The 15,629-nt window shown below is 32.8% G+C and overlaps 1 protein-coding gene across 1 annotated transcript in view; it reads right to left on the minus strand.

Annotated features, from left to right (window-relative positions):
- The window catches only part of HERC2 (E3 ubiquitin-protein ligase HERC2), a 120,555-nt gene that overhangs the window by 81,061 nt on the left and 23,865 nt on the right, over window positions 1-15,629 (minus strand). The window contains exons 14-29 of the mRNA XM_090171355.1: window positions 14,411-14,582; window positions 13,632-13,896; window positions 13,343-13,540; window positions 12,873-13,101; window positions 12,473-12,618; window positions 11,993-12,162; window positions 9,730-9,935; window positions 6,426-6,581; window positions 5,992-6,177; window positions 4,856-5,041; window positions 4,501-4,592; window positions 3,417-3,514; window positions 2,679-2,845; window positions 1,900-2,140; window positions 1,652-1,820; window positions 546-741 (exon numbers count right to left, since the gene is read on the minus strand). Coding sequence (XP_090027481.1) covers window positions 546-741; window positions 1,652-1,820; window positions 1,900-2,140; window positions 2,679-2,845; window positions 3,417-3,514; window positions 4,501-4,592; window positions 4,856-5,041; window positions 5,992-6,177; window positions 6,426-6,581; window positions 9,730-9,935; window positions 11,993-12,162; window positions 12,473-12,618; window positions 12,873-13,101; window positions 13,343-13,540; window positions 13,632-13,896; window positions 14,411-14,582 — 2,877 coding nt within the window. The remainder of the gene's footprint in view (window positions 1-545; window positions 742-1,651; window positions 1,821-1,899; window positions 2,141-2,678; window positions 2,846-3,416; window positions 3,515-4,500; window positions 4,593-4,855; window positions 5,042-5,991; window positions 6,178-6,425; window positions 6,582-9,729; window positions 9,936-11,992; window positions 12,163-12,472; window positions 12,619-12,872; window positions 13,102-13,342; window positions 13,541-13,631; window positions 13,897-14,410; window positions 14,583-15,629) is intronic.

The raw sequence follows: 15,629 nt of genomic DNA on the forward strand, positions 1-15,629 counted from the left end.
GTTTTTCAGCTGCTGAGCTACATTTGTATTTTCCCTCCCCTCACCCCTTTTCCTTCGTCGCCTGTTATCATTATAGTTAGTTACCCTTACCAAAAAATAAGTTTGTATTTAGTTTGTATACACATTATTAGTTGATATTGAGTTGGTATTAAGTAGGCTCAAGTTGTCAGCATATTTCAAGTTACTATTAAAGGGGTAATAAGTTGTTATTCAGTTGGTAGGAAAATACTGCTTTTGCTAAGTTTATAATTAGTTGGTTTTTAGATGTTTCCCTAGTAGGATTTAAGTTGCTTTTAAGTAGTTAAGTGTAAATGTTGATTCTGGTTTAGTTGGAAATAAGTTGATTAATAAAGAGGATTTAAGTTATTTTTAAGTAGGCATTTGTCCCAAATACAAACTGAAAACCAAGTTGAAAAACAAGTTGTCCTAAGTGGTTTTAAGCCAACTTATTTTTTGGTAAGGGGAAGCTTGGGAATGATAATATCTGATAACTTTAATTCAATAATTTATCTAACTATAAAATAAAACTTTAAATGAACGCTTGCCTTTCGAAAGTCTTCTGTCACGGATTAGCTGTTCTGTTACTGCCTTCCACTTTGGAACTGTGTGAAGCACTTGAACTCTTTTCAATGCTCTTACTTCACTACTGCATGCAGAACGTAATTCATAAAAGAGAAATCTACACCTCTCAAAAACTGGAACACAAACTTCCTTGTATGAGCCACTTAAGTCTTGCCTAGCCTAAAAATTAAAAATAGTTGTTAATAAGCCATGGCTTCATTTATATACATTGTAATATACGGTTAATATATTATTATTTATCTACAGATATATAAATTTTAATTGGCGAGTGATACTGTAAGGACGTGCTTTAAACCAGCTATACATAATTTCAACAATTAAACTATACATAGATGCATTTTATTTATCTGTTAAGAACCTAACGAAGCATAACTGATACTTCACTTTAAGCAACTTGTTTTAAAAGTATCTATATTAATATTAACTGAAATTGTACATTCACACCAAGGGTGGGGCCTATTGATTCTGGTTTAGTTGGAAATAAGTTGATTAATAAAGACGATTTAAGTTATTTTTTAGTAGGCATTTGTCAAAAATAAAAACTGAAAACCAAGTTGAAATACAAGTTGTCGTAAGTGGTTTTTAGCCAACTTATTTTTTGGTAAGGGAATTCATCTTTTTGCGTATGATAATTTCTTAAATTGGCTGAAAACCAGTTAAAACAGACTTTTAAAGGTAAGTTTTAAATTGGTAGAAGCTTCAGTGTTATTAAAAAAAATTATTTCACATGTTTAATGTCAATATTTCACGCACAATTCAAATTTAACGCCCTTTTTTCGGTAATGCTAATGTTTTTTCTGAAATCGATTATTTTTTGGCTCTGGTACGATAATTTTGAGTTTCAGTAACTGGAAACGCTAAATTTTGCTAGCTGGGTGGCCATGATATAAAAATGCAATGCATGTCACATAATATATCTGACCTCTGATAATGACCCAGCCAAATCGTAAATTTTTATAAGTTTTGTAGATATTATACGACACCATACTAATTACATGTATATTTTTTGGCATATTTACATTTTGTTCTGTTAAATGAAAAAAAATTAATAAAATTTAAAAATTATAACCTTAATTAAAGACCACTTCGCTTGCTGCACCATTCTTATACAATCTCCAATAATAGTTGGTATGCTTGAGATTTCAGCATGACTAGCACCATTTTTAACTGACTGCTGACTCAAAATTAAGCAATGGGTTCCTAAATCAAGATGCTTCAGAAGAACAGCTAAAAGTAGCCTGAAAAGTTAACCAGTATATTAACATTAGACGAAAATTTTAATGGTTAATTTTAATAAATAGCGAAAAAAACCCTTACCTCCCAACTTCTTCAACTGGATGGTCAGGAGCGAAATCCATTTGAATAGAAAGATGGTTCAATGTACAAAATTGTTCAAAAATTTGCAAAAAGGCTGGAACCAAACCCTCTTGCATTCTACTTTCGGCTAAAGCATGAAGGAACTGGTCACAGAAATCCTTTGTAAGAAGAGTAGATGTGTTATGATTTTGAAGATCCACTTCAATGCGTGGAACAGGCTCAGTGGGTGTACTCCCTGATACTGAAAAAATCCCATTTCTTCTTAAATTTATATTGCTTTTGTTTAATTACTTTAAAATTGGTATTGCACCATTAAGTTACATTGTCAAGCTGAGAAGTCAAGCTAAGCTAAAAATTCAGATTTATATTGAGCAAGATATCTAAATTGTGTGGACCATTGTTTTGTTTCAGTTATGGGAAAATGCCTTTTATTTTATCAGTATGATATCTAAGCGCCACTATTTTGAAGAATTTAGATTATGCCAAATCAGCAAAAGATTAGCTACAAAATTCAAAGGATCCTTCATTTAAAAAAATTGTCAAGTTTCCAATGAAAATTTCCATAAATATTAGCATATATTGTTGGTTAAAAATTGATATTTAAAAAGAACACTAATTAAATAAAAAAATAATAGTTTTTATATTGTGTATGGTTATACCAAACTGTTCTGTATACAGTAAAAAAAATTATAATCTTAAATGTTTTATGTTTTCAATTAATATTTACGTGGCTGCAATAATTTATCCTTCTATGAATTATTAACTAAAAATAAACATACCAGGAGTTGCAGCACTTGAGCTTGTACTTCGAGCTTCACCTTTTTCTTCTTCAAATGGATTAACTGGTTGTAAAGTATGAAGTCCTCCATAAAGAAGAGGTGAAGATATCCAAGGAGAACACTCCTTTTCAGATGGTTGAATGGGTATGCCAACTGTCTGATTGTGGCTAATAAAAATTTTCTTTTAAGAGTGAATTAACCAAATCTGACATTTTAACAGCCCATAACATTATCAAAGAATTCAAATCTTACTGACCCTTCATAACCTCAGTTAAGATAATAATAATTTCTCATTGTCCAATAAATTATTAACATTTTTCATAGTAAAATAGGATTAGTAGCATGACTAACAAAATTTAACATTTATGACAGATTATTTTGTAATAATGTAACCCCTCCATCCTTTGGTTAATGCTGCTCTTTGGAAGCCTGTCTAATGAAAAGCTAACGAGACATAACAATTCATCACAGAGATTGAATGTGCCATTATTACATTATGAATCATACATAAAATTAAATAAGTTTTAGAAAATTATGAACCTAAGTTATTAGAAGCAATTCCTTTGAGTAGAAAGGGTCAGTCACATGTCCACAAAGGCAATATTTTAGGTTACCATATAGATAGACTAGTTATAGCTTATTATTAAATTTGTGTACTTATTTGATTATAACATTACAAAGGGAACTAATAATTTTGGTTCATGTATTTCTAGTATAATTGTATAGATAACAACTCACGACAACAGCCCTAGCAAGTAGGCTAATGATCGTTCAGTGTCCATTAAAGGTGATGAAACCGAAGAAGCATCAATAACTTGCACGGGGTCATGATCAGGCTTAAATGAATTAAAATGATCTCCAATTTATATTTAAATGTAAGTATAGAGATAAAAGACAATTCAAATAATACGACATTTGAAATAATTATGCAAATTCATATCAACACTGTGCAAAGTACTGCAAAAGGGGTAACAGATAAGTTGTGTCAAGAATACATTGATGTTACCAATATTTAGAATGCATAAGGGTAACACCTCAATGTTTTTTCAACAAAATAGGAACTTCTTTAGGCATATAAGTATACTATAAATTGAGGATTTTCTTATAAATAATATTTGTAATAACATAGCTTAAGTGTCTTAAAATTAGTTAACTTGATGAACAAAACTCAACCAAAGGTACTTTTGGACATTAAATGAAACAGCACATCATCAAAGTTACCTATAGTTTGTTTACCATGGTAACTATGGAGCTATTTTTTCGGAATTAAACCATTAAGAGGGTAAACACTATTGACTACGCACGAGGCAGTTATTTCGAATCTAGGGTATGAGGTTTAAATTACCATTGGTTTTAACTACATAAAAATAATACAAAACAATATATAGATTTATTTAGAGATCAACCAAAGGAATTTTATCTATCTAAAAGAAGAGAACTTAAAATCCAAATTTAATAAATAACCCTATAATAGAAACCAAGGAGGATGGTTAAAAAATTAAGTTTCATTATTCAAATTAAGTCGATATTCAGGTTTTTAATAAGTGCGTATGATCCTTGGTTTCTCGGATACATTTAGAAGACCCTTGGGTCGAGGCTAGGTTTTGTAAATGTAGCCAAGGCCTAGGAGGTCAAGGCTCGATTCGATCCTTGCTCTTTTCCAAGAAACTCGAAATAGCACGTATGCACTACTATCGTCTTTTTTCTAGAGTCGACTTTCACAAATATATATCAAGTCATTTTAGGAAAATCGTACTTTATGATCTCATCACTCTACCGAAACACTATTGTATAAACTACTTATTAATATATCATATCTTACATCAATGTAGTTTCCAACAAAAAAGTTGTTTAGTAAATCCTTAGTTTCTCTTGAATATTTTCCTGAATCAAAGGCAACTGTGCCATCCCGTCCTGTAAAATGAATTTTACATCAGCAAATGAATTAAAAGGCTTTAAAAAGTCGCTCGATGACTTAGGCCTAAGCTGGTGACAAGGGTATTAGCCTAGCTGATTATTATTATTATTATTATTTCATTATTTAACAATATTTTAAAAAGATTTAAAGGATTCAGAGTTTAAATACTTTATTTGAAATATTTTTGATTAAAAAAAAGATTTGATGATTTTTATCAAAAAGAGTTTTTTATTTTTTTAAGAATTTGCTCCTTACTTACCAACATAAGACATTAAGGCTTCAGCAAGGCCGGGTGCATTATTCCTTATGTCCTCTACATTATACACTTTTCCTCTAATAACGGTCCACATACCACCTTCTTTCAAGTAATTTTCCAAATCAGATTTTTTGATAATAGGTACGTCATCAGTGTTCTTCTGGGAAGGACTAGAGCTTCTATTCACAGCTTTGATATAATAAATAATATTAATAGTATTAGGATATTCGTATACAAGATAAAATATCATATAAAAGCATAATTTGGAGATGAGTACCAATGTATTTATGTAAAACTATTAAAATTAAATATTTCACTACAATGACTTTTTTGAGATAATATATGCTTACAAGATGTATAAAAGCATGAAGTAAAATAATTGGTAGAGCAGTGAAACAGTCAGAAAAAAAGATATTTAAAAAATTAAAATTTAACTTTTGGCAATTAAGCTACATATGCGCAGAGTTACCCTTACCAAAAAATAAGTTGGTATTTAGTTGGTATTCACATTTAAGTTGATATTAAGTTGGTTTTAAGTGGTCAGCATATTTCAGTAATCTAGTTAAGTTGGTAATAAGTTGGTTTTAAGTTGGTGGGAAAATGCCTTTTTCTTTAAGTTGGTATTTAGTTGGTTTTTAGTGGTCAGAAAATTACATATTATTTTTAAGTTGGTTTTAAGTGGTCTTTATTAAGTAACATTTTAAGTAAGTTTTAAGTTGGCTTTAAGTGGTCTTTATTAAGTAACATTTTAAGTAAGTTTTTAGTTGGTTTTAAGTTGTTTTTCAGTAGGTTTTTAGTTGGTATTTGTCTCAAATACAAACTTAAAACCAACTTAAATAGTTGGTTTTTAGTTGGTATTTGTCTCAAATACAAACTTAAAACCAACTTAAATAGTTCTTAGACCACTTATCTTTTGGTAAGGGTAGCCTATATCATTTCATTCAGTATCTTGATTGACATTTAAAGCTATACACAAAACCTTAAAGTTAAAAACTAAAATAAAATATGTACAGTTTCTACTTAATATATTAAAAAAACAAATTAAAATAAACAACCTAGCTCCTAGCAGAATTGAGTTTAGTTTTGTTATTAGTGTATTATTATTATTATTTAGCATCATAAATAATCTTGATACTTACATATAAAACCTGACCAAGCCAAATCTTCTGAATCTTCCTTATTAGCCGCAGGGGCAAGTCTATTAAATGAATCAAGACACTCCAGTAATGGTAAAAATATTGGTATGGCACCAGTTTCTTGAACAGTATTGGGGACCATTAATTCCAATATGAGTAGACTAACTAGTAATTCAGACAGCAATATTCCTAAAAAAGAAATAAATTTAATAAACTTTTGTAAGGGTACAATTCTTATATAGTATCCTATTCTGACAAAAATATAAAGTCAAAAATTTTCTATAAAGATGATTTGATTAAGGGAAACAGAATAATTTGATTTTCGCAAAACAGAGCTTGAAAAATGTCAAATTATCAGGGTGCTTAGTGATGAATTTTTCAAATGATTATGCGGCTATTTAAAAATATGCTTACATTTAAAACATTAAAAAAATTACCAGAAATATCGCCATTTAAAGCTGCAGCAGCAAGAGCAAAACTTTGGGGACTTAAGGATCCAAGATTTGACGCAACACAGAGACATTCAATTACATGTGATGATAAAAGAGAAATGTATTTTCTACAGAGTGATGCAGCACCTGCAGATTCAATGTCTAAATGAATAAAAAAATATTTTTATACATTATACATCTAAGCATCAAGCTTTACAAATGGTTACTAAACTATGCAAAAGGTTTTTCATTATAGTTTCACTAGCCCCCAAAAAAATGGATCAAAAACACTAGATGTTAGAACATTCAAAATTATTGAATCAGGACCTTTTTATATAACTTTAGTTTTTGAATTATAAATATCACGTAAATGCGCTGTAAAAAGGAAAAAATTTGTTTATGGATGTACTATTTGGTCATTTCAAACTTGGACAACAGCGAGTCACAACTCGTCAAAAGGATGTTAAATGAAAAGCGAGTAGTTAAATTAGATACTCTCTCCCACCCAAAATGGTGTCTATAGTTTTTAAATTTTATGGCATCATGAATATTTTACACAATGTGACTATCGAAATGCACCCACATGTGATGTATAGAAAACCATATTACTTCACAACATTACGAAAGACTTCATGGCTATCCCATGAAAACCATCTCTGAAGAAGAGATGGGCACCATCCAGCAAAGGATTCTGGAGAGGATAGATGGGATACCCTCTACCTCGATTCAGGAATTTTAAGCTGGAAGGATGTGTCTACTGCAGAATGGTTGGGGAAGGCGTTCGACCAGAAGGAGTTAGTTCCAGGTGGGTCATTACTTTCAGCATATGTAACATAATTACTCATAAGTATGCCACTGTACCTTTATTCCATTCAAAAATCTTCACTAACGGTTTGTTTCACCACGAACCAGTAAAAAGGTGGACTACGTAAGATTTTAACCTTTTTATTCAACCTAGTAATTTTGGGAGTCACACTATTGGCTAGTAACATATTTATTTAAGCCAATGGAAAACCTCTAAATTGAGAAGGAAGAAATTTATAAACTCGGCACTCACTCGGTTTGTGCAGATGAATTTAAATAATGAGCAGTTTAGAAAAATAAAAGGTTGGGAAAAATGACAAGTAAGTGATCACTTACCGAAAATGGAACAAGTCGTCGAAGTGGGATATTCCATCAGCATTAGTAAAACCCTTATCAAGCCTAGAAGAGTTAGGCATAGGCTCAAAAGAATCTGCCAAGACTACAATCTTGTAGATGCGCCAGAAAAGCTCAACCTGAATTTCAACTATTTTTTCCAATAAACCTGCTTCTTTTATTTGACAATGCAAATTTATTTTAGAACGCGAGTCTCCGAGAACTTCATTAATTTGCAAATTAATTACATTAACAGAACTTGACACTATATTGTAGTTCATTTTAGCTCCTAAGCCTTGGTTGTTCAAACCGGTTTGTTTACTAAAATAATGGCCGTCGGTTTATCAGACCTAGAGCTAATTTGGCGATGGCATTATCGGCATTTGAGATTCGATGACGTAAATATGACATCAAATATGACGTCAAATATTACGTAGGGTACGGATGACACAATATCTGTGAAACAAACCATTACTCCGTTAGTGAAGAAATAGAGCTAGTGGCATACTTATGAGTAATTTTGTTACATATGCTTTCAGTAATGAAGGTAACGACCTGCCGAAACCAATCAAGGTCGCCTTCCGCACCAAGGATGTGTACACGAAGGACGCTACCGTGCTTCTTCGCAGACTGAAGACTTTCAACAGCTTGCTTAATAGGCAATGCTGGAAGATTGTCAACAAGTCTGAGGTCCTGACTGCCATCCACTGGATTTTTCAGCTGAAAGGAGTCTGTCAAGGCCATCAGGGAAGCAGGTCTTAAGAGCTGAAACCGGCTTGGACAGGGGTTTCGACAAGATACTCCTTGATCCTAGCACGGACAATTCGAAGGACCCGACCAACCTGGATGGCCGCTATCTGCTTCTGTGTTGACTTTTGTCTTAAAAAGAAGCTTCATGGCAAGGTTATCCAAATTTATTCGGATAGTCAAGCAGCCCTCAAGGCTCTCAACCAGTTACAGGTCTCTTTAAAACTGGTTTATAGCTGTTTGAATCTCCTCTTGGCGCTAGGCAACAACAATAAAGTTCAGCTCTATTGAGTTCCTATCCCCTCTAGCATAGTTCGCGGTTTTATCTCTAACTCCATGACTGACTGTCAACTCAAGCTTTCGCTTAAGATGGATGGCCAAAGGCAGGCTAAAGAGTTTATCTCGGGCCGCTCTAGGCAGAGAGCTAAGGAGCTGCTCTCGCTTCCCAAATCTAATATCAGGTTGGTCGTTGGCCTACTAACAGGTCGTTGGCCTACTAACAGGTCACTGTCTCCTTAACAGACATCCTTACCTGATTGGAATCAGTGATGATCCAATCTGTAGGGCATGTCTGAGGAGGAAACCGCCTCTCATGTGCTTTGTACTACGCGGCCCAAAGATTTGAGAATCTTGTTATGCATCAGCTGGAAACTTCTGATTTCTATAATATGCCGGCCAAGAGGATTCTACATTTTGTGTCAGATATCAGGCTTTTTAAGTCTTAAGGTTCGGGGTTGCGCAATGGACCTCTGGTCGAAGGGCGCTAACAGGCATGTCCTTAGTCCTTCACCCCTTTCACTAATAATAATAGAAGCCTAGTAGGTGTAAAGTTGGTTTTTAGTAGTCTAGTTGGCGTAAAGTTGTTTATAAGTATGGTCTTAGTTAATATTTAGTTGGTATTTGTCTCAAATACAAACTTAAAACAAAGTTCCTAGACAAATAATTTTCTTGTGGCCATAGCAATACATCAAATGAGCAATTTTTTCTCTATTTAACCTCATTACTAAAAACTTCTAAGAGTATGTAAAATATTCCTTGAAAAAAATTATGTTTAAAACAGTTTGTTTAAAATTTTAAACAGTGTTTTGTTTAAAAGGTTGGCTTAAAACACTTATTTTAAACATTGTTTTAAACTTGCCAACCCTGCTTAAAAGCGATACTGTTTTAACTTAGCTTTGATAGCCTAATTATGTCATTTTTAATTTGGTATTCATATACACTTTGAAAGTTGTCTTTTGGATATTTACTGTCTCTTACTAGATAAATATTAGTTTTAAATTTCTAGGGTCATCGGGCTGCTCAGTTTGAGGGCATTGCCCCTTAAACCTGGCCAGATATGAATATTTAATGGTTCAATCAAAATATTTGCACCCTAGAAGCCACGAAACCAAAAAGAAATTAAAATTGGAAGATTTTAATATACTACCTAGAGAGGAAGACGATCTCGCTTTATCATCACTATTAGGGTATAGCTGTGCAATTAACAGTCTTTGAAACCTCAGCAATAGATTCAAGGATGCAGAGGTACCATTTTTGTCAGCATTATCAATCTTAGGTTCTGATCCACAATTTGAAGAACTCTTTTCAGGAAGATAACTTTGAAGTTTTGATAAAGTTTGACAGGCAGTATTTCTAAAAATTTCATAAGACTTTAAAATGTGTATCTAATACTATTTATTTTCAGTTAAAAATTAACAAAGAACTATTTTAAAAGGCCACACTGGGTGAAACATCAAGAAGCTACTCTCATTTCCCACCGCATAATAACAGATCATATCAATCATACTGTGGAATTCTTCCAGCCTAATTTACAGTGACTAGCACAGAGAAGCTAATGAAATTTAAAAGCCAGTCCCTTACCAAAAAATAAGTTGGATTTCAGTTTGTATTTAGTTTGTATACACATTATTAGTTGATATTAACTTGGTATTAACAGAAGTATATAATGAAACAAGAAGTGTACTACTTAGAATTTTCGTGCGCCATCTAATTTCGTTTGCCTTCCCCCTTTCGCGCGGATGGAAATAGTTCAGTAACGCGGCTACAACAATCACATGACTTCATCGGTAAATTTACTAGGTACATAAGAAAAGTAGTGGCGATGAGCCAAAAACAATTCCTCAGACGAAAGGCGATTGGTCGATGGATGGTTTTTTTTAACAGACCCCGGAATTTAGAAAAGTCGTAGTAGGCTTTGGAGATATGTAACGGTTATTTTTTCTTATTTATATTTATTTGTCAAGATATTAAAATAATAATAATATTTGTATGTATATTATTAGGGAAATATGGTTGACCAACCCAAATTAGGCCCAACATTTCCTGTTACGTTAGTAAATGATGATGATAAATTTTTTACAACTGATGTCGATGATCTTCATCGTGGTTTAATAAATAAGTTAGATTGGTTTTTTGGAAGTAACAGAAGTTGTGTTGGATTGTTTTTACGTGGCATTTTAAATCGTCGAGTCTTAATAGCAGAATTAATTATGACATAAATTTCATGATAACTAACAACTAGTTTCAACCGGTTATAAACTACCACGGTACCACCAAGGCTTAGAGATTAGTTCGAATTAAATAGCTGGTTAAATTCAATTCAAAATAAAACACCGTGACAATAAAAACCTTTAAAATTTAAATCGTGATTAAGTAACACGACTTTTTAAAATTATTAAAAAAAAATTTAAAAACTGGGTGACGCCATTATACGTGTTTACTGACCTCGGAACACTACTTTTTCTAACCTCTATTCTTATTGGTGACCTCTATTTTTATCGTCGTCTGCCTAACGTCTGCTTCCAAAATTTCATGGAATGCGAGGGGAAGGCTAATAATTAAGCTAAGTAGTACACTTCTTGTTTTATTTATATACTTCTGGTATTAAGTAAGCTCAAGTTGTCAGCATATTTCAAGTTACAAGTTGAAGGGGTAATAAGTTGTTATTCAGTTTGCTAAGTTTGTAATTAGTTGGTTTTAAGTAGTTAGGAAGTTACATATTATTTTTAAGTTGCTTTTAAGAAGTTAAATGTAAATGTTGATTCTGGTTTAGTTGGAAATAAGTTGATTAATAAAGACGATTTAAGTTATTATTTTAGTAGGCATTTGTCCCAAATACCAACTGAAAACGAAGTTGAAATACAAGTTGTCGTAAGTGGTTTTTAGCCAACTTATTTTTTGGTAAGGGGTATGACTCTTTAATAAGCAAGTGTAAGAAAATGAAAGGTATAATATTGGATTGGCAGGAATGAGGCACAGCACTAAAATGATTTGAATGTAATATTTTTGTTTCCAATGAAAAATCAAACTTTAAACTTCAAGAGTAGTAGGAACATTTCAAGTGGTGGATAGATAATATAATGCACGTAGTGGCAGCCTAAGCCAGTTTCCTCATTCTCAAACTCAGAAATAGATCACCAAGACCAGAATAGTGGAATTTAAAATTCCTAACAATACCAGCACATTTAAAGGGGTTTTAAACACAATCTACAGTGTTTAAAAACTCTCCCTCAGCTACTGAAGACAACTTGGTATTTTATCTATCTGCTGGTAAAAATTTGGTATGCTAATAATTTTGTTACTTGGCATCCCGCATCTAAATACCCTTACATGGATTGCATATTGTATGGTAATGAAAAATAATTGAGCATACGATCAATACTGGTAATAAACCAAATTTAAAAATATACTTGAGGAGCTGCTTCACAAGGTGAAGAAGAGGAATTGTAGCTGATGATTCCTCTTTGGAAACTTCCTGAGTTCTTTTCGTTTGTGCTTCTAACAGTGCTTGCTCACTCATGAGATTTTCCCCTGTTGCGCCCAAGTTATCCAAATCTTTATCTTTGTCTATTTCTTTCTCCTTAAATTAAATTTAATCTTTAAAACACATTTTAAAGACACTTCAAGTTAAATCAAAAACACAAGACAATATTTGACATTTAATCTGTGGGTCAAAGTATTGAATAACATGCCATTCACCTGAAGTAATACCTCTTGGGATAAAAATTACAAAAGTTTTAGGACTATTTATGCTCTGACTAGCTATGTATGTAGTTAATGGCATAACGCTTAACAAATTATACTCTTGCCTACAATGCATAACTGGCTCCTTTTTCAAAAACAATAGATTGACATCTGCTCAAGCCTTGAAAATTATAAAACTAACATACCCTAAATTCTTCTAACTCTTGTATTTCAACTTTTATTGCTGTGGATAGAGATGACTCTAGACCATCATTTGCCATCAAACTGCTCACAAGCAAATCTGTCATAAAGCGGCAGCCAGGGTTTATAAAACCTCCTTCATTCAAAGAACCTAATAAAAATAGTAATATCAATAAAAAGAAAATTAATGAAGGTTAGAAATATACAAAAACTTATCAATAATTTTTATGTAAGATAGTCGACACAAAAAGCCCGTGCTAGAAAACATGTAAGTAGAACATGTACAAGTGCACAGACTGGTTACCCTATATCTTCCCTAAAGTGTTTTCTAGCTTAACCTGACTAATGGAGAATGTAGTTTATACTTTATAATTTCATTATTATTCTACTAATAGGCATACACACCAACAGTCGGCAGAAGTGCTGAGAGGGCCCTTGCTCTTTCATCTGCAGTTGGTAAAAGAACACTCCAGCTAGTTTGCAAAACTGCTTGCGCCGCTGATTGTATAGTAGGTAAAACTCCAGCATTGCTAGCAAGTTCAACAACTCTCTGTTTTATGCTAGCTAACAATCGGGTACCTGCACCAAGTCCAAGAGCTTCCATGTCCATATTATTGCTAATAGCTGATAGAAGCTGTAATTGAAAATATACACACTCAAAATGTACTATTAAGCAACCTAATTACACGATAAATTTTGAAAGTAGCCTTGTAGTAAAAAATAGTAAAATTAAATTTATTAACTTAACAAATTAAGTTTATTGTAGTATGTTTTAAAATGCTAGGGGCACCTTAGATAGAGAAGGGCACGAAGGAGGCATATTTGACTCTTCCATTTAATGTAATGTACAAACATAACAACTAAGAGCGTTATACCTGTACTCTAAGCAGATTCAGTGCAGCAACTGCCATGCACTCTTTTTCTTGGGATGGAGGCCAATTGTTTGATCCTTCTAATCCATCCACTTGATTAAATAAATCATTTAATAGCTCAAACGTTGTGGTACAGACATCAACGACAAAGGGAAGTCTAGTTCCTAATGTACTTCTATCACTTGTAGACCACAAAAAGGTCTAAAATAAATAAACCATCAGAAATTAAAAATTCTTCAAAATAATTTATTATCCTGAGGTCTTTTTAAATAATCATAAAAAAATTATATACTTGAGATGGACCACAGGCAGCTCCTATAATGCTTTTTCCATCCAAAGTTGCAACTTGAACAGTCTCCATTCCACTAAAAGACCCTAATTGGCCCATATCATTTCTGCCCCAACAAAAAACTTCCCCAGAATCAGTTAACACCACGCAATGGCTAGTTCCAACTGATACTTGAACCACCTTCTTGTTTGATATTGACTCAACTAATTTAGGGTATCTTACATGCTCTTCTATAGAATGGCCAAGTCGGTTATTATCACCTTTGCCCCTTCAAATGAAAAAATAGGCATTGTAAGTACAGAATATTAGTCATTAAAATTAAATATTTTCACCCCCTCGGTCCACATGTCAACATCACTTTTTCATTTAAATAATTTCACAACCAATTGGAAGTGTTAAAAGGATACTGTACTAGTACGGCTTTTTTCATTTTGTCAAAAACAATAAATAGAAGAATTGATAGAAAAGTAAAAACAAATTAAGGTTAAACTATACAATCACTAAAGTGAAAAAAATTATTTGTCAAACTTAATTGAAGCCTATGAAAAAATCTTACAAATAAAATACCTTTTAAAACTTGGGATTTATTAAGAGGTTAACGGTAATAGTTAGTGTAGGGAGCTGTTGGCTCGCGTGGCTTCCTACCACCCTCCTACGCAATGTAACGCATAATAAGTCGCTAGATGACTTGGGCCTAAGGTGGTGCCTTGGGTATTAGCCTAGCTGATTATTTAAGGGGAACATAAACCGTAATTAAAAAGAAATTAAAACAATTTACTTACCAAGAGTATACATGTCCATTTTTGGTCAAAGCGAGGCTAAACTGCGCACCACAAAAAACCTTTACAACATCAAATCCTTGTAGTTTATCAATAACTTTTGGTGCTTTACAGCCCTCGCTACCACCTCGTCCAAGTTTTCCATAATCTCCATCACCCCAAGAGAATACAAAACCTACCGAGCAAAGATTAACAAAAAGTGCTATTACAAAATAAAATAATAATATCAAACCTAGTATAATAAACACCAAAAATTGAAAAATTTAATTTAATCACCCTTACATATGAAAACTGACTACGTCACTAGACCGGGGTCAATAGAATTAAGGCGGCATGTTATTAGTAATGTTACATTTCAAACTTCAAATGAAGCTACTCAATGGGATATCAACCACCAACAGCCCTGAAATAGCACAGGAACTTCAAATAAAAATTTTATGGAACTCTGAAATTTGCAGTGTGGTCTCCTGTATTTTACTTTCGGTGTAATTTCTGCTATTTTAGAAAAAGGCTGCCAAAATCATTAAAAATGAGGATGCATTGAGTTCTACCTAACCAATATTGCTTTAATTGACATGGATTTTAAAATGTAATGCAAAACTAGTTACATGATTCATCTTCTAAAGTTCTATACCTTTGTGAAGCAGAATAAACCGAACCGTTTATGAATTCTGCGAATTGTTATAAAGCATACTTAGTTCTGTTAGGGTTTATTGAAGAACAACAACTAAACTGATATTTAAACGAAGTTAATTTATTAAGAGTTAATTTATTTACAAGTTATCATCACTGGTTCAACTAGGGAAGTGGCAAGCCACTCGCGTTACAGCAGCCAATCTTAGTTAAGGGAAAACAATGTTGCCAGTCAGTTCCCATTTTATACATGGAGGTATAACACACTCGATTTATGCCAAAGACTAATTATTATAGTACAATAAGTTCAACCATAAGTTAATGATACCTCTAAGTAGACAAATAAGCCCTTTCAAGGTGGAATCTTTGTCCAGAAAATGTGATGTCAAATCTTGTCTCTCCGATTCCCGCAAAAATGAAAGTTTTGAAAAATATCTCGGACCCAGCGCCGCTGTGCGGTCGAGAATGAAACTATATTTGAAGGGGCTATATCCTTACAAAAATTTCACACAACCAATTGGCAATATTTTGTCAACTATAGAGAAACTTCGACTTTTTGGGGCAACTAATAGGCAACCAAACACAACTG

Source organism: Leiobunum rupestre, chromosome 4, assembly GCF_980474605.1.
Source record: "Leiobunum rupestre chromosome 4, qqLeiRupe1.1.hap1, whole genome shotgun sequence".
Classification (NCBI taxonomy): Eukaryota; Metazoa; Arthropoda; class Arachnida; order Opiliones; family Sclerosomatidae; genus Leiobunum; species Leiobunum rupestre.